The following is a 25688-nucleotide window of genomic DNA, read 5'->3' as shown; positions in this document are numbered from 1 at the left end:
GATCTGCGGTATGGAAAAGTCACGGCTGGAAAGCGAGCGTTAGACCCTTTTGTGGCTGACTCTAAATACCAGCGGGCGGCCAAAAGCAGCGTTAGGACCCCTTAACGCTGCTTTTGACGGCTACTGCAGAACTCTAAATCTAGGCGTATGACTTTAAGTGATTCATATAACTTTCACACTTTCACCCTGATAACCTGGAGACTGACTTTAGCCAGCATTAACTCTAAGTAGAGCAACTTTATCGTAAAGGCTTCTGCTGTATGGTTTTGCCTTACATCACTTTACCGTGCAATACCTCCTGTAATATGACTATATCGTCATCCCTCAGTCAATGAACATATCTGAATTCTGATTTTGATCTATAGAGTTCAAGGTCTGGTGTGAGACTGAGTGGCAACAACAGGTATAGTTTGCACTATCAGGTCCCTACAACCTGTAGGATAATAAGAATAACCTACAGAAACCATCAAACCTAACATATTACCTAGCCTTTTAAAATATCTGTGACCTGACCCTCATCCTAAAATGGATTTCACAGAATTAGCTAACCGGGTTGGTACCCTCTCCCATAACATGGATTTAATGTTACAGGGGTTGAGAGAGATCCAGACCGAACATGAACTGTTAAAAAAATGTATTAGTGATCACCTCCCACCTAAGACTCCCACGGTGGACAGTACACCTGAGCCACAGGTGTGCCCCCCTGAGAAGTTTACTGGGATAAGAGCCCACTTCAGGTATTTCAAGAATTCATGCACACTCTACTTTTTCTTAAAACCAAAAACATACCCCACAGAGAAGATCAAGGTGTTGACAGTCATTTCCTATCTTTCCGGTGAACCAAGGAAATGGGCAAACACTTTTTATGAAAACAATGACCCCATATTGAACTCACTTGATAACTTCTTTGACGCAATGCCAATCCTCTACGAGGACCATGACAAACAAAACACGGCAGAAGCCTCAATTCGCACTCTCCGTCAGGGGAAAAGACCAGTAGAGGAGTACATAGCGGACTTTAAAAGATGGGCACCAGACACTCAATGGAACTCTGCAGCTCTCAAAAATCAGTTCCGTTTGGGCCTCTCCGACCCAATAAAGGACGAGCTAGCTCGTACTGCCTTACCCACCGACTTAGAGACCCTTATACTGTTGTGTATCTCAATAGATCGGTGCCTTCGTGAGAGGAGATCTGAGAGGGGATCTTCAGAATCAATCATTAGGAAGACCTACTTCCAAACACCTACAACCCCAAGTAGGACCATTGAGGAGCCTATGGATGTAGCATTTGTTAAAGGGCCATTAAAGGCTGAAGAAAAGACCAGACTTAGACTCCACAACCTATGCCTCTATTGTGCCGCAAAGGATTACAGTGTGAAGGAATGCCCTAGTCTTCTTAAACAAAAGAAGGGTAAGAAACCTGGTCAGATTCATTCATCTTATCAACATATTTCCTCCCCCTCACATTTTTCCCTCTCTGTCTCTTTACAGTGGGATCTGCATCATGTTACAACACAAGCAGTGATTGACTCTGGAGTCACAGGAAAATTTATTGATTATAATTTTGTGCACTATAATAAGATTCCTTTATTAAAGAAAAATAATTCACTTGCACTCACTGTTGTAGATGGTTCATTGATCAAATCTGGTCCCATAACACACAATACAATACCCATTCAGTTGCATACATCTTCCACTCATGTTGAAACGTGTATTTTTGAGGTTATCTCCACATCCTTGTACCCTATTATCCTATGCCTGCCTTGGCTAAAGATCCATGAGCCCACTATATACTGGAATAGGAAAATACTCCATTTTGAATCCGATTTTTGTACTAAAACTTGTATTTCCATATCTAAACACACCATTATGCAATTGACAGGATGCAATATCTCCAAGTGTTACAGGGATTTCTCTGATGTCTTTGATAAAGTAGAGACACAGAGTTTGCCGCCCCATGGATCCTAGGACTGTCCCATCGACTTGCTCCCCAATTCATCGATCCCTTATGGGCACATATACCCAATGTCAGAACCGGAGCTTCAACATCTTAAGGAATACATCGACGAAAACCTGAAGAAGGGGTTTATAAGACCTTCTACCTCCCCAGCAGATGCTGGCATTTTCTTCGTCAGGAATAAGGATAACAGTCTTAGCCCAATTATTGATTACAGGGAGCTGAATAAACGGACTCAGAAGAATAGGTATCCCTTGCCCTTAATCCCCGAACTCATTGAGCGATTACAGGGAGCACAGATATACACCAAATTAGACCTACGTGGAGCCTACAATTTGGTGAGGATGAGGAAGGGGGATGAATGGCTGACTGCATTTCAAACAAGGTATGGCTTGTTCGAGTACACGGTTATGCCTTTTGGCCTATGTAATGCCCCTGCCACTTTCCAGTGTTTCATGAATGATGTATTCCGAGATCTTTTAGATGTCTGTATGGTGATATACTTGGATGACATCCTCATTTACTCTGATTGCTTAGAAAACCACATCCAACATGTACGTCTGGTCCTCTCCAGATTACGGACACACTCACTCTATGCTAAAGGAGAGAAGTGTATTTTCAACACTAAATCCATTTCCTTCTTGGGATATAACATCTCTCCTTCTGGAATTCTCATGGAATCTAAGAAAGTCGAAGCCATTGTCAACTGGTCTACCCCAACCTCTAAAAAAGAGGTTCAAACTTTTCTTGGCTTCGCCAATTTCTACAAAAAATATATTAAAGGATTTTCTTCTATTGTAAAACCTCTCACATCCCTTACTAAGAAGTCTTACAAATATTTATGGACTCCAGAGGCCGATTAGGCCTTCAAATTACTAAAATTCAGGTTCACAACAGCTCCGATTCTGCAGTTCCCTGATCGAAACTGCAATATTTTCTCGAAGTTGATGCTTTGGACTACGCGATAGGCTCATGACTAATGCAGAGTATAACTACAGTAGAGAAGGAACTACTTGCTATCAAAGCCTCTCTAGAATTCTGGAGACACCTTCTCGAGGGTACTCAACAACCTGTTATCATCTATACGGACCACAGGCATCTGCAGTATTTAAAAACTAACAAGACTCTCAGCTCCAGACAAGTACTCTGGAGTCTCCTCTTCTCTAGGTTTAACTACCTAATCACATACCGACCTAGAAGTAAAAACATGAAGGCTGACGCCCTGTCTAGGAGGGAGCCTAAACCTTCATATGATGTATCACCCTCTTCAGTAATACCCCAAGACCGTTTCATCACTCTAGTATATCATACAGATGATTACTTAAGGAGTCATCAGGAAAAAGATACCACATCTATTTCTTTACCTCTTACAAAATCTCCAGAAGGACTCCTATATTTCAAGGAACGACTTTACATACCACCTTCTCTTAGGGAGGAAGTACTCAAGGCAGCTCATGACTCACTGTTATCCGGACATCCCAGTATCAGATAGACTTTACATATTCTCCAAAGGGATTTTTGGTGGCCCAAGATAGGCCACTCTGTCACCGACTACGTCTGTTCATGTTCCATCTGTTGTACTTCTAAACACCAAAAGATCCATCCTTATGGTCTTCTACTGTCTATGCCTATAGCCCAGAGACCCTTGCAAGCCATTGCTATGGACTTCATTGTCAATCTACCCTCCTCCTCAAACCACAATACAATTCTAGTCGTAATCGACCTTTTCTCTAAAATGGCTCACTTTATTCCTGTTCTGGGATTACCCACTGCAGCAGAGACTGCCCGTCTGTTTCTCAACCATATTGTAAAACTACATGGTCTCCCTGAATCTATAACAACTGATAGGGGGACACAATTCACGTCCAAATTTTGGTCCCATCTATGGAACATTGCAAATCGAGAGGAGACTCTCCACTGCCTTCCACCCACAGACGAACGGGCAGACGGAACCGGCTAACCAGACTCTGGAACAGTATCTTTGATGTTTCTGCACTTTTCAACAGGATAATTGTCTCACTCTGCTACCAACAGCAGAATTTGCCTTTAATAATACTGTTAACAATTCCAGCAAACTCACTCCCTTCTATGTGAATTACGGGTTTTACCCTTCTTATCAACTATCTCATCAGACACTTTCCTCTTCTCCTCTCGTTGATGAAACAATCAACAGCAGGGTTTTCCGTACTACAGGATGCTCAAACCAAACAAAAGGCTTATTAAGATCTAAGAAGAACTCCATCCCCTGTCTATAAACCTGGAGATGAGGTATGGCTCTCTACCAAGTACCTAAAACTCTAAATACCCAGTAAAAAGCTTGGTGCTTTATTTGTTGGTCCATTTACAATAGTGAAAGTTGTCAACCCAAATGCAGTCACCCTTCTACTCCCACCAACATACCGGTGCCATCCCACCTTCCATGTTTCCCTACTCAAACCATTCCTCCCAGTCAGACCTCACACACATCACCCTCCGGTTTCTGCTCTCCCTGTAGATGACATGGAATATGAGGTTGAATCCATCCTGGACTCTCGCTATTACAAATTACGCTGCAATATCTGGTACACTGGAAGGGTTTTGGCGAAGATGAGGATTCCTGGGAACCTTCATTGAATCTGAAAGCCCCCTGTCTGGTCTCTCAGTTTCATAGGCGTCATCCCGATCGCCCTAGACCGTGAGCCTCTGAGCGGCTCTTTGAAGGGGGTGTCCTGTCACGTTCCTGTTGTATATATCTTTAAGGTACTATCTGTTCCTGTCAACACTCCTCCTGTATATACCTTTAAGGCTTTACCTGACCACTATTTAAGGTTCCACCCCTGGCTCTTCTGTGCTAGGTAATTTGCCGTTGTTAGTGGAAGTTCTCTGCTTACAACTTCCGCTACTAGCCTCTGAGACTGCTGCCTCTGAACTGGATTGTCTCCGTATTCACCTGTTGCTGCTTACTTCTTTACCGACTGGTCCCTGGAAGTATGGACTACAACTTGGCTGTTTTTGGCTTTCTGTGTGCCTCACTTGCCTGCAACTGACCCCGGAACGGCTCCATTCACTATCCGCTTCTTCCCTGGGAGCTGCAGGTGACGTCATCCTTCACTGCCGCACTCTCTCTCTCTCCGCTCCAGATGGACGCAGAACATTACCCGGCTACCAAGCATCTGGTAACATTGTAACTTTAACTCATCTGATTTATGGTACCGTGAAAATTGTATCTTTCATGTGCTGCTGGATAACATATACTTACCATCTTTAACTGACTCTGTATACACTCTGCCGCTTTGCTATCTTTGCTGCAATCTCTAAAAGACCTCTCAAGTTAACTCTTTAATGAACTAACATATTCCTGTCAGAGTGATCACATGTAATAACTGGGAGTGAGTGTTAACTCTTGTCTGCCTGGATGTCAGCTAAACTCTCTTCTGCTGCATGAGACATATCATAAGCTATGCTCCTTAATACTGTGTTGACATATTGGTCTCATTAGCCTATCTTTGACTTTAAGGGATTCATATAACTTTCACACTTTAACCCTGATAACCTGGAGACTGATTTTAGACAGCATTAACCCTAAGTAGAGCAACTTTATCGTAAAGGCTTCTGCTGTATGATTTTGCCTTACATCACTTTACCATGCAATACCTCTGTAATATGACTTCTGATTTTGATCTATAGAGTTCAAGGTCTGGTGTGAGACTGAGTGGCAACAACAGGTATAGTTTGCACTATCAGGTCCCTACAACCTGTTGGATAATAAGAATAACCTACAGAAACCATCAAACCTTACCTGTTGGAAGGTAAACCTTCTTCCCATTGACAACTTCCTGGCAGAGGGCAGCAGATTTTCCTCAGGAATTTTACGGTATTTTGCCCCATACATTATTCCTTCTATCCTGACAAGTGCTCCAGTGCCTGCTGCAGAGCAACACCCCCATAACAGGATATTACCACCCCCATGCTTTACTGTAGGTATGGTGTTATTTGGATGTTGAGCTGTATTGGATTTCCTCCAGACGTATTGTTTGGTGTTGAGGCCAAATAAGTCAATTTTAGTCTCATCTGACTAAAACATAGTTTTTCATGTGACCTCAGAATCTCCTAGGTGTGTTATGACAAAGCTCAGTCGTAACTGCATGTGGCCTTTCTTGAAGCCACATTTGTGGAGAATTTGTGGTATTGTTGTCACATGCACACAATGAACACTTTTTGTCATAAATTCCTGCAACTGCTTTAGAGATGCTGTGGGCCTCTTGGTAGACTCTCTGACCAGTTTCCTCCTGGCTCTTTCATCCAGTTTGGAGCAACGTCCTGATCCAGAGAGGGTCTGTGTTATACCAAATACCTTCCACTTCTTAATAATAGACTTCACTGTGCTTCTAGGCATTGATAAAGCCTTTGATGTTTTCTTGTATCCATCTCCTGACTTGTGCCTGTCCACAACATTATCCCGGAGATTTTTTGACAGTGCCTTGCCACCCAAAGTTGATTGCTTGCTTCAGTTGCACTACCAAGGACTGAGATGCTCCAGGAAAGCTCTTTTCAAGCTGAGCTAATCAATTTGCCCACAGCTGATCACAGTTGAAGGTCAAATGGCTTTGTGTGTGCCGTTGAGAAGGTGATTGAGTTTAAAAGTAATTTTGGTGGGGGGGGGGTGATCTTTTTTCCAACTGACATGTTGGTGTTATATCTTTCACTTGGATGTTATAAGTTGCACTGAGTAATTACAACTGGATAAAAAAAACTGTGTCTCTCTTTATTTCAGGTTGCAAAGCAACAAAATGTGATTATTTTCAAGGGGGTAATTATTTTCAATACCCACTTTAAGTTGTTTAAGGCAACACCAAAGAATCCATCTACCTTCCCAGTTCTGTATGTAGTTTCTAAGCTAATTAGCAAGGAATGGAACATACCATGCATTTACTTTGTTGCTTACGCCAAATTAAAAAACATGTTCCCTTTACATTCAGAAAAATCAGAGGTATAGGGGACTATTTCAAAGATGGACAGTGCTATTTCTACTTTGGCTTGGTGGACTACCATTCCTTTAGAGGACAGTACCTCTTTTAAGGATCTGATAGCTATAAAACATGGTGGTTTCTTCAGGAGGTCACTTCAACTGACAGGCTATATGTTACAGGCTGTAAATGTAGCCTGCATATCTGCATTTACAGCAGTCTGGTGTGAAAACAACCTTCCAATTTACTTCTATTATCAAATGTGTTTCATTCTCTTTGTATCGTTTGTTGAAGGAGCAGAAATGCACTTCTGTTTTCTAACCAAACACATGGGTGAGCCAATGACAATCAGTATATATATATATATATATATATATATATATATATATATATATATATACCACCAATCAGCAGCTAGAGCCTAGGTTCTTTGTTGCTCCTGTCCTGAGCTTACCTAGATAAACTTTTCAGCAAATTTTAACAAGAGAATGAAGCAAGGTAAAGCATTGAAGTAAATTGGAAATTTGTTTAAAATTGTATTCTCTGTCTAAATCATGAATGTCTAATTATGATTTTACTGTCCCTTTAAATTATTTAATTATTGTAGGATTGTCTGGATAAGGGTTTATAATCCAGTTCCCTCAAATGCCAAAGTTCTGTCTTTTCAGTCTTGTATCACAAGAAGATTTTGAGACGTCCTGACATGCAAGCCTTTGTTCAAGCTTTGGTCAGGATAAGACCAGATATCAGGCCTACGTCCACTCAGGATCAGCTGTTTAAACCTATGCATGGTCTGGACATTTAACTGTTATCATTGAAGGTTTGCTTTCTCTTGGCTATTTCTAGAAGTGTATCTGCATTTTCTGCTCTGTCTTGTGATTCTCCTCAACTGATTTTTCATCAGGCTAATGCAGTTTTAAGAACAAACTACTCATTCCTTTCTGAAGTTGTTTCTTCAGAAAACATCAATCAGGAAATTGTAGTCACATCTCTTTGTCCAGTGAAAAAACAACACCAAAGAGAGATTACTTCATAATTTGAATGTTGTAAGGTCCTTGAAATTAAAGAATTCAGCAAATCCTTGCTCATCCATTTCTCAGGCATAATGGGTTGATTTACATAGCATACCTAGTAGCGGGAAAGTCCCCCCCATGAACAAATTGCTGCTAATTCTACCAGAGCAGTCCCCACCCCTTGGGCTTATAAATGAAGCTTCCAATGAACAAATTGGCAAAACAGCTACTTGATCTTTGTTACATAATTTTTTTAAATTCTACCATTTAGACACATTTGCCCATTCTGAGGCTGCTTTTGATAGGCTGTAGTACCTGTTTATTACCTGCCTTAACTATTTTTCCTGACCTATTTCATAGTTGTCTCGTAGTCTTTACAGCTTGGGTATAGGATCCCACATGTGATGGCTCGTGGACTCTCGCCATCTTATGAGTGAAAACAACATTTATGCTTACCTGATAAATTCATTTATTTCATGATGGCGAGAGCCCATGAGAACCACCTTTTGTATTCCATAACAGTTGGCAGCTCTTTCTTTTGGTCATTTATATGACTGAGGAATCACGGGAAAGTGTGAGGTATTAACACTTTGTTATGTGGGGTGTTTTCCCTCCTTCTGTAGGACTGGACGTTAATCCCACATGTGATGGCTTGTGGACTATAACCATCATGAGAAACAAGAAAATAATTTATCATAGGCATAACGTTTGTTTTTAGGAAGGGGAGCCATTTCAGCAGAGTATTTTAATCTCAGAGTATATGTTGCCTATCCAGAATAAGGGCTAAATTTGCATGACATTAAATCATAGTTTGCTTTTGAGTGTCTTTTTGTGGATAGGAATATACCTACATGTTTGAGAGAAGGACTTAAAATTTTGAAAAGAATATTAGAAGCAATGGACTCTATTCTATAGCCCAATTCAGTAGCTTTTTTTTCTTTAACTGAGAAATTAGATTCAAGAAACTATATTTTATAGATATAGCCTTAGTTAGTTTTAACAAGGCTGTCTGCATCAGCCTTTAAAGGCCGGTGAATCTATAAGTTTAAAAAAATTATGAACAGAAGCTGCATGTGGCAGAACTATTGGGTGTTTTACCATCATAATATAACATACTGGGGTAGATTTATCATACCCCGGGTGGACATGATTCGCTGTCGGCATTTAACATTGCACAAGCAGTTCTGATAAACTGCTTGTGAAATGCTGCCCCCTGCAGATTCGCAGGGGGTTTCAATCAACCCCTTAACTCCTGTTTCTGGGGTGTCAATCAACCCCATAACTCCTGTTTCAGGGGTTTCAATCAACCCCATAACTCTGGTTTCAGGCGAGTCTGAAGGCTTGCCCAGATATAGATTTATTCAAAATCGACCCCATTGTGTGTAGGCAGGAGAATGAATGCTGAACTTTGAAAAAAAAATTTACTTTTTATTAATAGCTCAGGATAGTTAGTAGCTCATGATCACCTAGATTAAAAGTCAGGCCCTGACTGCAACGCACTACGATATGGTTTTTCTTTAGGCGCGCTCAAGCGTCTTCAGCCTCGCTAGCCTCATCAGTCCTTATGTTATTAAATAGTATTTAAAAACATAAGGACTGGTGAGGCTTGTGAAGCTGAAGACGGTCGAGGAAGCCTAAACAAAAACCATATTGCATTTGGACTGCAGTCAGCGCGTGACTTGTAATCTAGGTGGATGTTTCTAATTTGGAAAAACTTTCCAAAGAAGTGTTATTTAAAAGTATTAGTGAGTGGGAGATGAATTAATTCCTGTAGATACATTGAGCACCCAAGCATTCCTGGAGTGAGATCATGGCAGTTGAGACAGTTTTTGCAAATCATACTTGGTTAAATATTTTTCAGATTAAATAGGCAGAGTCTCTTACCTATTGGACGTTATGGTACTAAGGCAAAAAGATGAGTTTATAGTACTTTATGAGCCAATAGGGCTATAACAAAAAGTTTCAAAACTAAGTTGAAAAAGTGGTGGAAAAGCTCAATAGATCAATTTAAAGGCAAACCTTTTGATGAGATGGCATTCATTGTGTTTCACAGAACTGGCACTATGAACCAGTGAAAAACTATAATTCTGAAGCTTGGGCACTACAGATATCCCAGGTGAGGAATAAGCAGAGCTCACTGCCATTCAACTCACTAGCCTGCTCTGTCCCCTAATAGTTTAACCCCTTAATGACAGAGGACTTACCAGGTACGTCATAGAAAAACATTCCCTTAATGACAATTGACGTACCTGGTACGTCCTCTGTTGTTAGAAGCGCTGGAAGCGATCATGATCGCTTCCAGCTGCTTACAAGGGATTGTAGTGATGCCTCAATATTGAGGCATCACTGCAATCCCTTATTTTAACCACCGATGCATTGGACTATGGCGATCATACATTCGTTGGTGGGTGGGAGCATCTTGTTTGAGGAGCGGTAAGGATATGCTCCATATTTGTCTCACTCATGATCAATAATGGCAATTTCGGTGGTTGCGGTCATGGTGGCGTAAAATATACCGGAACAAAATGAAAATAAATAAATATAATCAATGCAGATGCATGGGGATCTTCTTGTTTAGTAAGTGATCTGGGAGGGGAGGGATGTAGATGTTTTAAGGGGGGCCAGCTACACTACAGAAAACACATTTTTAATCTAAAAAAGTAAAAAAAAAACTATTTTTGGGGGCAAATTGGGTACTGGCAGACAGCTGCCAGTACCCAAGATGGCGGCAAATAGGTAGAGGGGGAGGGTTAGAGAGATGTATGGGGGGATCAGGGAGGTTGTGGGGTAAGGGGGGATGCAGACTGCAGACAGTATGAAAAAAAAAATAATAAATTATTTTTATTTCAGTACTGGCAGACTTTCTGCCAGTACTTAAGATGGCGGTGACAATTGTGAGGTGGGGGAGGGAAGAGTGCTGTTTGAGGGAGGTCAGGGGGGGATCAGGGGGTGGGATGTGTCAGGTGGGAGGCTGATCTCTACACTAAAGATAAAAATTAACCCTACAAGCTACCTAATTAACCCCTTAACTGCTGGGCATATTACAAGTGTGGTGCGCAGCAGCATTTAACGGCCTTATTATTACCAAAAAGCAACGCCAAAGCCATATATGTCTGCTATTTCTGAACAAAGGGGATCCCAGAGAAGCATTTACAACCATTTATGCCATAATTGCACAAGATGTTTGTAAATAAATTCAGCGAGAATCCTAAAGTTTGTGAAAAAAATTGTGAAAAAGTCTACAATTTTTTTTATTTGATCGCATTTGGCGGTGAAATGGTGGCATGAAATATACAAAAATGGGCCTAGATCAATACTTTGGAATGTCTTCTAAATAAAAATATATACTTGTCAAGGGATATTCAGGGATTCCTGAAAGATATCAATGTTCCAATGTAACTAGCACTAATTTTGAAAAAAAGGGGTTTGGAAATAGCAAAGTGCTACTTGTATTTTTTGCCACATGTAAACATTGGGTATTTCTAAACTCAGGACAAAATTTAGAAACTATTTAGAATGGGTGTTTTTTGGTGGTTGTAGATATGTAACAGATTTTGGGGGTCAAAGTTAGAAAAAGTGTGTTTTTTTCCATTTTTTCCTCATATTTTGTATTTTTTTTATAGTAAATTATAAGATATGATGAAAATAATGGTATCTTTAGAAAGTCCATTTAATGGCGAGAAAAACGGTATATAATATGTGTGGGTACAGTAAATGAGTAAGAGGAAAATTACAGCTAAACACAAACACTGCAGAAATTTAAAAATAGCCATTGTCATTAAGGGTAAGAAAATTGAAAAATGGTCCGGTCATTAAGGGGTTAACTGGAAAAAAGATGGATGCACTAAACTGTAAAAATATGTTTTGTTTTAACCTTAAACTTATGAAAGTGTACCTTTTGTGGCAATAAAAACTGACACTTTGTAATTATTAAAATATTTTAAATAGTTAGATCTTGACAAACAATATTATGGCTATAACAGCACAAAGCATACCTCATAAAAATGTATACAATGAAGTGTGTACCTTTAGCAGAAATATACCTACCAATTTGCTTGAAGCAAAAGCAATGAGATTTGTAGAATTTGACTGCAAACATATGGCATGCTCACCAGAGGAGTGTGATGTAAAAGTAAATTTCCCTTCTTGACCATAAACCTTTGATAACAATATCTGTAGAGAAAGAAAATAGAGGATTAAAACAGTAATGGTGTTATAAATACATTTTTTGGCAAGCTTTCCATGATTAGTAGAGCATATATTTCATAACCCATGTTAAATCATGTATGTCACTTGTAAGATGTAATTTATTTCATACAGGTGGTGAGAGTCCACAATCTAGTAGTCCTGGGAATTACCCTTCCCTACCACTAGGAGGAGGCAAAGATTCCCAAACCCCAAGAGCTCTATAAAACCCCTCTCACCTCACAGGTACCTAAGTCTTGTCTTTGCCTCCGCTGGAGGTGTTTGAAGAATGAATATGTGCATTTGATTCTACAGAGAGCATGGTTTTAGTCTATATTGAGGCCCACTTTCACTCAGAGCACAGTTTTTGTCAAAGCGATGTATATGGGGTATGGTGGGTGGCTCCTTTTTTCACCTCATGGGAAAATTTCTCACAAACCTTCTATAATTGGTCACAGGGACTTGTCCTTTGTCTCCTTTTATTCATCTACAATATACTCCTATTCCATAACCTCTGCTGATATCTTTCAATACTGGTTTGGAGATCTATTGGTTTACTGGTAGATGAGTGTCTGCTGTATGTTGTTAGAGCATTGAAGCATTACACTGATGTTACTAGGATTTCAGACAAACTCCTAGTTTGTTTGTTAACTTTTCTGATTCCAGAAAAGGACAGAAAGTTTTTGCTCTTACTTTGGCCTCTTGGTTAAAACTTTTGATTCATAAGGTTTACTTGGAGGCAGGTCAGACTCCACCGAATCGGATTAATGCTCATTCTAATAGGTCAGTTGCCACTTCTTGGGCATTTAAGAATGTGGCTTCAGTTGACAAATTTGTAAGGCAGCTACTTGGTCTTCTTTGCATACTTTTACTAACTTATACAATGTTCATGTTTTTGCTTCCTCTGGGGCAGCTTTTGGTAGAAAGTTGTTTTAGTTTGATTTTTTTGCCTGTTTATTTATTTTTTATTATTTTTTTATTGGGGTTGTGGATTTATTCTCTTAGTAAAAAAGATGTTTTTTAAATCCCTCCTTCTATGTTATTACTCGTGGACTCCACAACTTGGGTATTAGTTGCCAGGAGTAATGGAATGTGGACTTACCACCTGTATGAAAGAAAACATAATTTATGCCTACCTCATAAATTAATTTCTTTCATGAGACCCCACCCTTTGGTTTTTTTTTTAGGGTTTGTTTCTTTTTTAAGTAAAACTTTTTCCCTGTTCCATTTTTTGGCTTTTTTTCTTTCTAATGACACGGTGAGTTCACGGGATCATCAATTACTGTTGGGATTACCACTCCTGGCCAGCAGGAGTAGGCAAAGAGCACCACAACAAAGCTGTTAAGTATTACTTCCCTTCCCACAAACCCCAGTCATTCTCTTTGCCTTAGGTGCAAGGAGGAGGTAAATGTTTAGGTGTCTGTTAAATATTCATCTATCAAGATTTTATTATTTTAGAAGCCTGAGCAAGCTTGCTCTGATCTTCCCTCTCAACTGGGTTTAGCTGTACTCCACGTTAGTCTGTTCAGTAGGGCTGTGGTAGCTTTAAAGCAGTAAGGAACTTGTGGGGTGGGCCTCACTGCGTTTTTCCTGACAATACTTTCTGTTCTTCTACATTATGCCAGAGTAGGCTTACTCTGTTCATTCTTTCCTCATAGGACTCTGTGAGGAGCGGCTTCCTCTTATTCCTAGTGCTGTCTGCCTGTCAGACAGATAAGAGTACAGGTAAGTGTCTTTTTTATTTCTTATAGAGGGCACTTAAAAGGATCTTGGTAAAAGACTGTACTTATAAATATATATTCCTGAGGCAGGAAGTTTTTGGCAGACTGCCAAGGCACTATGTGACAGGACTTAGTCCTAGTGAGAGAGGTTTTTTAATCTTTGTGGCTCAGCAGAGCCTGGTGATGTCTCTGGTTTTTTGTACTGTAAGAGGGACATTTTCTAAGCTTTGGCATAACAGATTGCTCTGTTTTACTGTATTAGATCAGGCCGGTTTGCCGATTATGTCATGGGACGGAGCTTATCCCGACGCAGCACACGCTTTTTCTGGCGCTGTTTTTCACCTCTGTACAGCTGAAAAGTTGTGTTTGTCTCCTCTTCCGGCTCCCTTGTGTTCTGAGTGTCTCCACAGCGTTTGGAAGGTCAGGTAGGCACCGCAGCATATTGCTGTGGTGTAGGGGTGTCCAGGAGGTGCTTTAACATATTTTTCTTTGTGAATTAAAACATTATTGTATAGTTCCCTGAGGGGTTTTTATTGAGGGTGTTTGATCACTTGAAGACACTGATTGCTGAATAGTTCTCCTAAAGAGACAGTTCCATTTTTTTTGTGTTATTGGAACTTATTCAGAATTTTTTTTTTGTATCTGTGCAATATTGAGTCAGTGCCTATAGCTGTTGAGGCATATAAACTCTGTCTTAATGCCCAAGTGGAACCACCTTTACCTTTTTGTAGCACTTGTATAGAAAGAACTATATTATACAAGGATAGACTGTTTGATTCTAAGCCACCATTCTCTCAAGTTGATGCTGTTCAGGTTATGCCACAGCCTTCTCCACAAATGTTCCAAATTGTACCAATGTCTCATGCAGTGACCTGCGCTTCCTCTCTTCCTTCTGATGGAGTGTTTTTGAAGGCCGAAATTGCGGCCCAGGTTTTCTCAGCGGTATCTGAGGCACTTGCAGCCATCCCTTTACTGCAAGGGAGGCGTAAGAGGAAGTTTATTGAGTCAGACAGCAGAGTATCTGATCCATCTCAGGCTATCATACAGAAGAGGAGGATACTTCAGTAGCCTCTGAGGGTGAACTCTCGGATGTGGATAGTGTAAATCCTGCTTCTGATGCTAAAGTGGTTTCCTTCAGATTCAAGCTTGAGCATCTCTGTGTTTTATTAAAGGAGGTCCTAGCTACCTTGGACGACTCCGATACGCCCATTGTTGTCAACCCTAAAAAGTCGAGTAAATTAAATAGATACTTTGATGTACCCTCTCCTGGGGAGGTGTTCCCAGTACCAGACCGTGCCACAGAGATTATTACCTGGGAATGGGAGAGGCCAGGAATACCTTTTTCTCCCTCCCCTGTCTTTAGAAAAATGTTCCCGGTCGCAGACTCTATCAAGGAGTTGTGGCAGATGGTTCCCAAAGTGGAAGGGGCGATTTCTACTTTGGCTAAGAGAACTACTATCCCTATTGAAGATAGTTGCTCTTTCAAAGATCCCATGGATAAAAAGCTGGAGGCATATTTAAAGAAGATGTTTACTCATCAAGGGTTACAATGGCAGCCGGCGGTGTGCATTGCTACAGTAACCAGTGCAACAGCTTACTGGTTTGATGCCTTGTCTGCGTCTTTGCAAGCAGAAACTCCTTGGAGAAGATTCAGGATAGGATAAAGACTTTAAAGTTAGCTAATTCCTCTATTACTGACACTTCTTTACAGGTCATCAAGTTGGGAGGGAGCCAAAATATCTGGATTTGCTATATTGGCACGTAGAGCACTATGGCTTAAATCTTGGTCTGCTGATGTTTCTTCCAAATCTAAGCTTTTGGCAATCCCTTACAAGGGTAAGACCTTGTTCGGGCCAGCATTGGCAGAAATTATTTCCGATATCATGGGCGGTAAAGGATCTTTTCTACCCCAAGACAAGAAGAACAAAATAAAGGGACGTCAGAATAATTTTCGTTCCTTTCGTAACTTCAGAGGTAAGTCTTCCCCAGCCTCTACCAAACAGGAACAGGCTAAGCCCTTGTGGAAGCCTGGTCAGTCCTGGAACAAGGGGAAGCAATCCAAGAAACCAAATTTCTGCTCTTTCCATTCTACTACAGGTGGTCTAATCTAATCTACGACAAATGGTCTAATCAACACCAAGGAAAATAAATTTCTGTCTATCTCGCATCCAAAAGTCACAACATTCTATTTAATTCCAAAAGTCCATAAAAATAGCCAACAGCCACCTGGCAGACCCATTGTGTCGGGTAATGAAAACTTATTGGAAAAGGCGAGTCAATATGTGGACCTCAAGTTAAGACCATTTTTAAGTCAGCTATCTTCCTATGTGAAAGACACTATGGAAGTGCTACAGATAATAAAAGATATTAACATCTCCAAAAACACTTGGCTAGTCTCTTGTGACGTGGAATCTTTGTATACCAGCATTGATCACAAACTAGAATTAAATGCAGTCCAGTATTTTCTTAATATGTCTTCTAATGAAAGTCCTGACCATAATCAGTTCATACTCAATTTGCTCAAATTTGTGTTGACTAAGAATTATTTTCTTTTCAATAATAAATTCTGCCTACAAACCCAAGGCACTGCCATAGGCACGGTTTGTGCTCCCACCTACGCTAATTTGTTTTTAGGGTGGTGGGAGCAAACAACGGTATTCTGTGATACAAATGATGAGTACTCAGATAAGATCCCAGTGTGGATCCGATACATAGACGACATCCTGTTCCTTTGGGAAGGCACCAAAGAAGATCTTGATACCTTTTTATCCAAGTTAAACCAGAACAACTTGAACATCCGATTAACTCATCATAGAGTCAGACAAATATTTCCTTTTTGGATTTATTAATATGTAAAGAAGAGGATGGCTCCCTAAGTACAGACTTGTATCGGAAAGAAACAGCCACCAATAATGTCCTCTTTGCCCCAAGTGCCCACGCACCGAACACTACAAAATCTTTACCAGTCAGAGAATTTTTAAGACTAAGGAGAAACTGCTCACAAGATAAGACTTTCAAGATGAGAGCCGCCGAATTGGAAAATCGTTTACTTCTAAGGGGCTACAACAAAAGATCTATCCACAAGGCCAAAACGAGAGCATTAAAAACTGCAAGATCTGAATTGTTAAAAGCAAAAACTAAAAAAGGTGACAATAAAACCAGATTGGTTTTAACTTATAATCAACAAACACAGCAAATTGTGAATATAATCAATAACAATTGGCATATACTCCAAGCTGACCCCCACCTAAAAGAGTTAATAGGAGAAAAGGTACAACTCCGCTATAGGAGAAGCAGAAACTTAAAGGAAATTCTCAGCCCCAGCCATTTTGTATAAAAAACTACCAAAACAAGACCGGCAGAACGAGGCTCGTTCTTATGCTGTAACTGCTCCTCCTGTGGCAACATGATTAAAAAGAAGTCTATCACTGACAGGTTTGGTAAACACCACCAAATTAAGACTTATATTAATTGTAATTCAACTGGAGTAATATATGCTCTCCAATGTAAATGCCCCAGAAAGTACTTTGGCATGACTACGAGAACTTTACATACCAGACTGATGGAACATATGCAAAATATTCGCAATGCCCCTAAAGATCTATCAAAAGACAAAAAAATTACATCCGTAGCTTCTAACTTTCTTAAATACCATCAATCCAAAACTTCTGAATTAAAGTGCTTTGGAATACAGAAGATTTCTTTGGGATTAAGAGGAGGCGTCAATGACGTCATTTCCGGCATCGTAGTTGACGCCGGAAGTTTTCACATAGTTGCGTCATTTTTGACTCTCGTGTTTGTTGCAGACGTTTTTGGCGCCAAAAAATATGTGGGCGTCATTCTTGCCGCCAGATTTTTAACATTATTTAAGTCTCATTTTTTAGTTGCTTCTGGTTTCTAGAGGCCTGTTCTGTTTGCATTTTTTTCCCATTCCTGAAACTGTCATTTAAGGAATTTGATAATTTTGCTTTATATGTTGTTTTTTCTATTACATATTGCAAGATATTCCAAAACTGTTACTGTATCAGAAAATACTGTTGGATTCCTGATGACTGATATCAGTCCTACCAAAGCTAAGTTTATTTATTTTAATGTTATGAATTTTTATCTTTAGCTATGGTTTGTAATAAGTTATCATGATAAACTTTTACATGCAGAGTCCATTAGTATTTATGCATTATCTATTGCTATTCTTTTTACATCTAATGTACAAGATATACTTATAAATTTATAAAAATATTTTTCTGATTCTTTTCTAAAGGCTTTGTCTGACATCCCGCCTTCTAATAAAATTTATAGGTCTTTTTTAAACTTCTCGTTTAGTTGATGAAGTTTCAAATGACCAACAACATACTGAATTATCCTTCTCTGATGATGTTTTTTCTCATTCAGTATATTCTTCATCAGATATTGACATTAACAAATCTACTTTTTTATTTTTAAATAGAGTACATTCGTTCTTTGTTGAAAAGGTGTTGATTATTTTGGATATTGAGGTGACTAGTTCTTTTGATTTTAAGACTAGCTAACATTTAAATTCTGCTCATTAACCTTCTGTGGTTTCTTCATAGGTTTTTTTCCAGTTCCTGATACTAGGGAATGGAATAGGCCGGGAATTTCTTTTATTCCTTCTTTAAGGTTTTTAAATTGTATCCTTTGCCGGCGGTTAGTTTAAAGTTTTGAGGAAAGATCCCCAAAGTTAATGGGGCTATCTCTACTCTTGCTACACATAATACTATTCCTATAGAAAATAGTATTTATTTTTTTCCTTCAGATGGGAAAATTGTATCTTATTTAAGGAAAATTATTTATTTTCAGGTACTTTTCTTAGACCTGCAATTTATTTGGCTGATGTTGCAACTGCTTCAACTTTCTGGTTGGATACTTTAGTGCAACAAGTATCGGATTATGATTTGTTTTAGCATTGTTAAGTTGATCAACATGCTAATAATTTCATTTGTGTCGTAATTTTTTTGATATTTTCGCAAATGAGGTTTAATCTATGTCTTTAGCTATTTTATCTAGAAGAACTTTGTGACTTAAATCTTGGAATGTTAATTTGATTTCTAAATTCCATATTTCTTTTTTTCCAAGGTAATCAATTATTTGGTTCACAATTGGATTCAATTCTTCAACTGTTACTCTGGGGAAGGGTGTTTTTTTGCTTCAAGATTGAGTTCTAAGAGTAAATCTTAAGCTTATGTTAGTTTTTGTTCTTACTAAGGAACGGAATCCTAATTCTTCCCCAAGTAACATGTTTATAATTGGAAGTTTTCTTCATTCAATTTAAGCCATTTAAAAGATCAAAGTCAGCTCCCTCAATTTGCATGTACGTGTGGTTCTTATTCCAGCTTAGCTGGTAAGGGGCAGGTTAAGACTTTTTTAAAATTTGTTTGGTTCAATTCGGTCCAAACTTCTTAGATTGGGGTACAGAATAGGATTCAGAGTAAAACCGCTTGTGAGAAGTCTTTTTTTCTCTAACATATTCCAGCTATTTCAGTAAAGGCTCACACTTTCCTGAAGTGTGTTTCAGACCTGTATGTATTGGGTACTTCTGAAGCGCGGCTTGTCACCCGTTGGGTCTCAAGGCGCTGCTCAGACCTGGAGTTTTCTGGGGTATTTATACCAGTTCCATTTTAGGAAGAGGGTTTGGGGGTTTTGTTCAAAACTATTCATTGTCCCAAAGATAGAAAATCTTTTTGAATTGTCATATAAGAGTACCATCTTTTAGAATAGTGTTTATATGGTCTATTCTGCCTTTTGGTCAGCGAGGGCATTATTTGTTTACAATAGATACAATAGATGCATATCTTCATTTTCTGATTTCATGCAGATTATTTTCATTTTTTGAGATTCTTTTTTTTTTTTTGACAAGCATTACCAATTTGTTGCTTTTCCTTCTGGTCTAGCGACAGCTCTAAGAATCTTTTCAAGGTTCTCAGTGTTTCCTTATTTTGGACGGTCTCGTGGTACTGGCTCAGTCTTTTCGTTCTGCGGAATCTCATACGATTCAACTTTTTGTTGTTTCTTCAAAGACATGGTTGGAGGATCTTTTTATCAAAGCTCCTTGATTCCTCAGACAAGGGTCACCTTTTTTAGGTTTCCAGATAGATTGTGTCAATGTCTTTGTCTCTAACAGAAAAGTGACAATTTTATTGGGTTCCGTTTGTCGGAACTTTCAGTCTCTATTATTTCCTTCAGTTGCTATATGCATGGAAGTTTTAGGTCTCATGGCTGCAGCATTGGATTCAATTCCCTTTGCTCATTTTCATATGAAACCTTTTCAGTTTTTTATGCTGAATTAATGGTGCAGGGATTCTAGGATATCACTTTTTATATCTTTGAATCCCAATGTTCAACTATCTTTGACTTGGTGGTTAGATCACCATCATATAGTTCTACGGGTCTCTTAGGTTAATCCAACCTGGACCATGATCACTACAGATGCGAGTCTTTTAGGTTGGGAGGCTGTCTGGGGATCTCTGTCAGCACAAGGGGTTTGGAAATCTCAGGAGGCGAGATTACCATTCAATATTTTGGAACTCCGTGCATTTCTCAGAGTTCTTCAGTTTTGGCTTCTTGTTTTTCAGACAATGTCACAACTGTGGCGTATGTCAATCATCAGGGTGGGACTCTCAGTCCTTAGGCTGTGAAAGAAGTATCTCGGATACTTGCTTGGGCTAAATCCAGCTCCTGTCTAATTTCTGCGGTCCATTTCCCAGGTATAGACAATTGGGAAGCAGATTATCTCTGTCAATCAAGCTTTACATCCGGGAGAATGGTCTCTTTACCCAGATGTGTTTTTTCAAATTGTTCAGATGTGAGGGCTTCCAGAAATAGATCTGATGGTATCTCATCTAAACAAGGAACTTCCCAGGTGCCTATTCAGGTCCGGGGATCCTCAGGCGGAAGCAGTGTATGCATTGACACTTCCTTGGAGTTATCAACCTGCCTATATTTTTCCGCCTCTGGTTCTTCTTTTAAGAGTGATTTTCAAAATCATCAGGGAGCAATCTTTTGTGCTGCTGGTGGCTCCAGCATGGTCGCACAGGTTTTGGTATATGGTTCTTGTTCGGATGTCCAGTTGCCAATCTTGGTCACTTCCATTAAGGCCAGACCTTATATCTTAACATTCGTCTTTTCCGTCAGGAACTCAAATTATTAATTTGATGGTATGGAAATTTAACGCTTAGTACTTAGGCATAGAGGTTTCTCTCACTCAGTGATTAATACTATGTTGCAGGCTCATAAATCTGTGTCTAGAAAGATTTATTATCGAGTTTGGAAGACTTACATCTCATGATGCTCTTCTCATAAATTCTCTTGGCATTCTATTAGAATTCCTAGGATTTTATAGTTTCTTCAAGATGGTTTGGATAAGGGTTTTTGTCTGCAAGTTCCTTGAAAGGACAAATCTCTGCTCTTTCTGTGCTGTTTTCACAGAAAAATTTGCTAATCTTTCTGATATTCATTGTTTTGTTCAGGCTTTGGTTCGTATCAAGCCTGTCATTAAGCCAATTTCTCCTCCTTGGAGTCTTATTTTGGTTCTGAGGGCTTTTCAGGCTCTTCCGTTTGAGCATATGCATTCTTTGGACATTAAATTACTTTCATGGAAAGTATTGTTCCTTTTGGCCATCTCTTCTACTAGAACAGTTTTTGAATTATCTGCTCTTTCTTGTGAGTCTCCTTTTTCTGATTTTTCATCAGGATAAGGTGGTTTGCTGTCTTCATTTAAATTTTTACCTAAAGTTGTGAATTCTAACAACATTAGTAGAGGAATTATTGTCCCTTCATTGTGTCCTAATCCTAAGAATTCTTTGGAAAGATCCTTACATTCTTTGGATGTGGTAAGAGTTTTGAAATATTATGTTGAAGCTACTAAGATTTCAGAAAGACTTCTAGTCTATTTGTTATCTTTTCTGGTTTTAGGAAAGGTCAGAAGGCTTCTGCCATTTTTTTGGCATCTTGGTTAAAGTTTTTGATTCATCATGCATATTTGGAGTCCGGTTAATCCCCGCCTCAGAGGATTACGGCTCATTCTACTAGGTCAGTTTCTACTTCCTGGGCTTTTAAGAATGAAGCTTCTGTTGATCAGATTTGCAAAGCAACGACTTCTTCTTTGCATACTTTTACTAAATTCTACCATTTTGATGTTTTCTCTTCTTCAAGAAGCAGTCTTTGGTAGAATAGTATTTCAGGCAGCTGTTTCAGTTTGATTCTTCTGCTTATAATTTCAGTTTTTTTCATTATAAAAATTGAAACTTTTGATTTGGGTTGTGGATTAATTTTTCAGCGGAATTGGCTGTCTTTATTTTATCCCTCCCTCTCTAGTGACTCTTGCGTGGAAGTTCCACATCTTGGGTATTTGCTATCCCATACATCACTAGCTCATGGACTCTTGCCAATTACATGAAAGAAAACATAATTTATGTAAGCACTTACCTGATAAATTCATTTCTTTCATATTGGCAAGAGTCCATGAGGCCCACCCTTTTCTTGTGGTAGTTATGATTTTTTTGTATAAAGCACAATTATTCCAATTCCTCGTTGATGCTTTCACTCCTTTCTTATCACTCCACTTCTTGGCTATTCGTTAAACTGAATTGTGGGTGTGGTGGGGGGCGTATTTATAGGGAAACTTTGCCCCTCCTGGTAGGAATATATATCCCATACGTCACTAGCTCATGTACTCTTGCCAATATGAAAGAAATGAATTTATCAGGTAAGTTCTTACAGAAATTATGTTTTTTGTTTGTCAAATAAGGATCTTACATCATGTTCAATGTTGGAATATAAAGAGGATACATCACGTTATCCATAATAGATCTCTCTTTCCTTTCTCCACTGCATATAGTTTTTCTATGAGATCTGTAGTATCCCTTAAATATGACTGCAACATAATGACCTTTTTCTTTAAGAACTGGTCAATATATTGTCATAAATTGCACGTCAGATTTCCTATTCCTGCAATTATCGGTCTTCCCGGTGGATCTATAAGGGACTTACAAATTTTTGGAAGATGATAATAATGTGCTATATTAGGTTTATGTGGTAATAGAAAGTCTCGTGCTTTATTTGTAATAATACCTTCTAATAATCCCCATCAACAAGTGGAATAATTTTTTTAATATAGTCCATAGTCGGGTTGAAGGTTAATTTCTTATAATAGTTCTTATCTTTTAGGATTCTATCTGCTTCTCTAATATAGTCTGGTTTATTTTGTAAGACCACCCCTCCGCCTTTATCAGCCTGCCTGATCACAATATCTTTATTAGACATAAGTTTGTTTAAAGCGTTTCTTTAAAAAACTATCTAGATCAGACTGCTGCTCCATAACCTGTCCGCCTGCTCTGAGGTGGTGGACAGAAATCAACCCGATCAAATACGATTGGGTTGATTGACACTCCCTGCTAGTGGCTGATTGGCTGCGAATCTACACGGGGCGGCATTGCACCAGCAGTTCACAAGAACTGCTGGTGCAATGATAAATGCCGACAGTGTATACTGTCGGCATTTATCGATGTGCGACAGACATGATACGCTACATTGTATCATGTCCGTCCGCACTTTAATAAATATACCCCCTAGTCTCAACATACATAATGTGCCTGCCCACTGCCAAAGAAAATCCTGTATAAAGGATTTTAAAAATGTCCCCATCTACTGCATATGACATAGTCTTCTGAAGTGCAAATACTGAAGAGATTGACGTGGACTCAGCTAAACCCAAATCCTTGCTGGGAAAAGTACCCGAAAAAGGAATTAATTTCTTCAGACACCAAACTTCACCTCCTCTATTGACAGAGGCAAAGAGAATGACTGGGGATTATGGGTAAAGGAGTGACACTTAAAGGGACATTAAACATTCCGAATAATGTTATGTAATTCTGCACACAGTGCAGAATTATATAACATTATTTTAGTGGTAACTTCAAAAATTAAAAGTATTTCCACATTTTAAAGTGTAAAGTTAAACTCCGCTCCAGGATCTACTGAGCGGGTCTTGGATATCCAATGCGCTTTGCATTCTTGCTGGCTGGTGACAGCATGCCCGGTCATGCTATTGGACTAAATGAAGCTCACTCCTGCTCTGGTCTAGTAGTGGGAGTGAGCTACATTTAGTCCAATAGCGCAACCGGGCGTACTGTGACCAGCCAGCAAGCCCACAAAGCACTTTGGATATCCAAGACCCGCTGAGTAGATCCTGGAGCGGAGTCCAACTTTACACTTGTAAATACTTTTAATTTTTGAAATTACCACTAAAATAATGTTATATAATTCTGCACTGTGTGCAGAATTACATAACATTATTCTGCATGTTTACTGTCCCTTTAACAGCTTTGCTGTGGGGCTCTTTTCCTCCTCCTGCTGGCCAGGAATGATATTCCCACTAGTAATTGAATGACGTTGTGGACTCTCCATATCTTAGGAAAGAAATACTAATTTAAAAAAAAAAAAAAACAATGGTATTACTATAAAGTAAAAGTGAAAAAAAGAAAAACGTCAATTAATTGTCTTATGTTAGGTTGTACAATAGAAGTCTGAAATATGGTTAAAGCTACTGTTTTATGGAAGGCAAAAATGGGAAAAAAAGAGTATTATAGTATAGTAGATATACCTCCTCATTGGGTGCTTTAACAGTCACAACCAGTCCTAACCCAGGTGCAGATGGGAGGAAGTCATGTTGACGTATGTCCCATTGTTGCATCTTATAGCGACCTTGAAAAAAAAAGAAGCAAGTGTTACTATATTATTTTTTGTTATGGCGACATTAAAATGGATCCATTTGAATACACTTCACTTTTTATTTATGTTTTTCTTAAAGATAAAACAATTTAAATTCTTTTTTCCAGTAATGCTCAGCATTGTTTCATACTTTTGACATTATTATGTGTATTATTCTTAATTATATGCCACATATTACTTTTTCCATTTCAAAGTCTGCTGCATTTCTCTTTTCAATTAAATATTTTTCATTCCCCAGCTTTGCATAACTAACATTGTTATATTAATATACTTTATAACCTTTAAACCTCTAAATTTCTTCCTGTTTCTAAGCCACTAAAGAGAGCCTCTTATCATATGCTTTATTAGCAGCTTTTCACAACAGGAGACTGCTAGTTCATGTGAGCCATATAGATAACATTGTGCTAACACTCATGGGTTGTGGCAGACACTGCACTATTTGGATAAAATGCAAGTCAATAGATAATAAAATGCAATGCTTTATTAATATACTTTAGGGTTGAAAAGCCTGAGTTCACGCCCACAATCTTTAATTTTTTACAATTATTTCAGCATTTCTGAAAAAAAACTTATTTGTTTGAAAAAATACAAGGTATCTCTCAGCCAAAGTACATAATTTCCTTAACAAAATTGAAAAATTATATTTGATAGTAGTTATTTAAAATAAGAAATTCACGATATTTGGCAGGACCACCATTTGCCTTAAAGGGACACTGAACCCCCAAAAAAGTTACATAAATAGAATAAATGTTAGACAATAATAAACTTATCAATGTTATATACGTTGCAATAATTTACTGTTTGTCCGCAATCGATTTTCAAAGTTTTCATTATTTTCAAAACCACGTGGGTACCGGATCATCTAGCCCTATTCTGCATGAGAACTTAGGTACGAATATGACGGACTTTATCCACGATGCGCCGAGAGACCCCCAAGACTTACAATGTTGGAAAGGTTAGGCGATTACCTTTCCAACAGTGGGTCTTGGGGGTCTTTAACTGCTTAGATGCCTGAGATACAGGCTTCTAAGCAGCATGCCCCCTCCTCCTATACTTAACATTGTTAGGTATAAATATAGTTGTGCTGTGACGTCATCACATCATTGCACGTGACGTCACC

General features: G+C 38.9%; 1 protein-coding gene across 1 annotated transcript in view; it reads right to left on the bottom strand.

Moving 5' to 3' along the window:
- LOC128650360 (transmembrane emp24 domain-containing protein 11) overlaps nt 1-25688 on the bottom strand; it is a 290502-nt gene that overhangs the window by 109520 nt on the left and 155294 nt on the right. Inside the window, exons 2-3 of the mRNA XM_053704254.1 lie at nt 24441-24541; nt 11964-12089 (exon numbers count right to left, since the gene is read on the bottom strand). Coding sequence (XP_053560229.1) covers nt 11964-12089; nt 24441-24541 — 227 coding nt within the window. The remainder of the gene's footprint in view (nt 1-11963; nt 12090-24440; nt 24542-25688) is intronic.

The sequence above is a fragment of the Bombina bombina genome, chromosome 2, assembly GCF_027579735.1.
Source record: "Bombina bombina isolate aBomBom1 chromosome 2, aBomBom1.pri, whole genome shotgun sequence".
NCBI classification, from domain to species: domain Eukaryota; kingdom Metazoa; phylum Chordata; class Amphibia; order Anura; family Bombinatoridae; genus Bombina; species Bombina bombina.
This window is presented reverse-complemented; position numbering and strand designations above follow the sequence as displayed.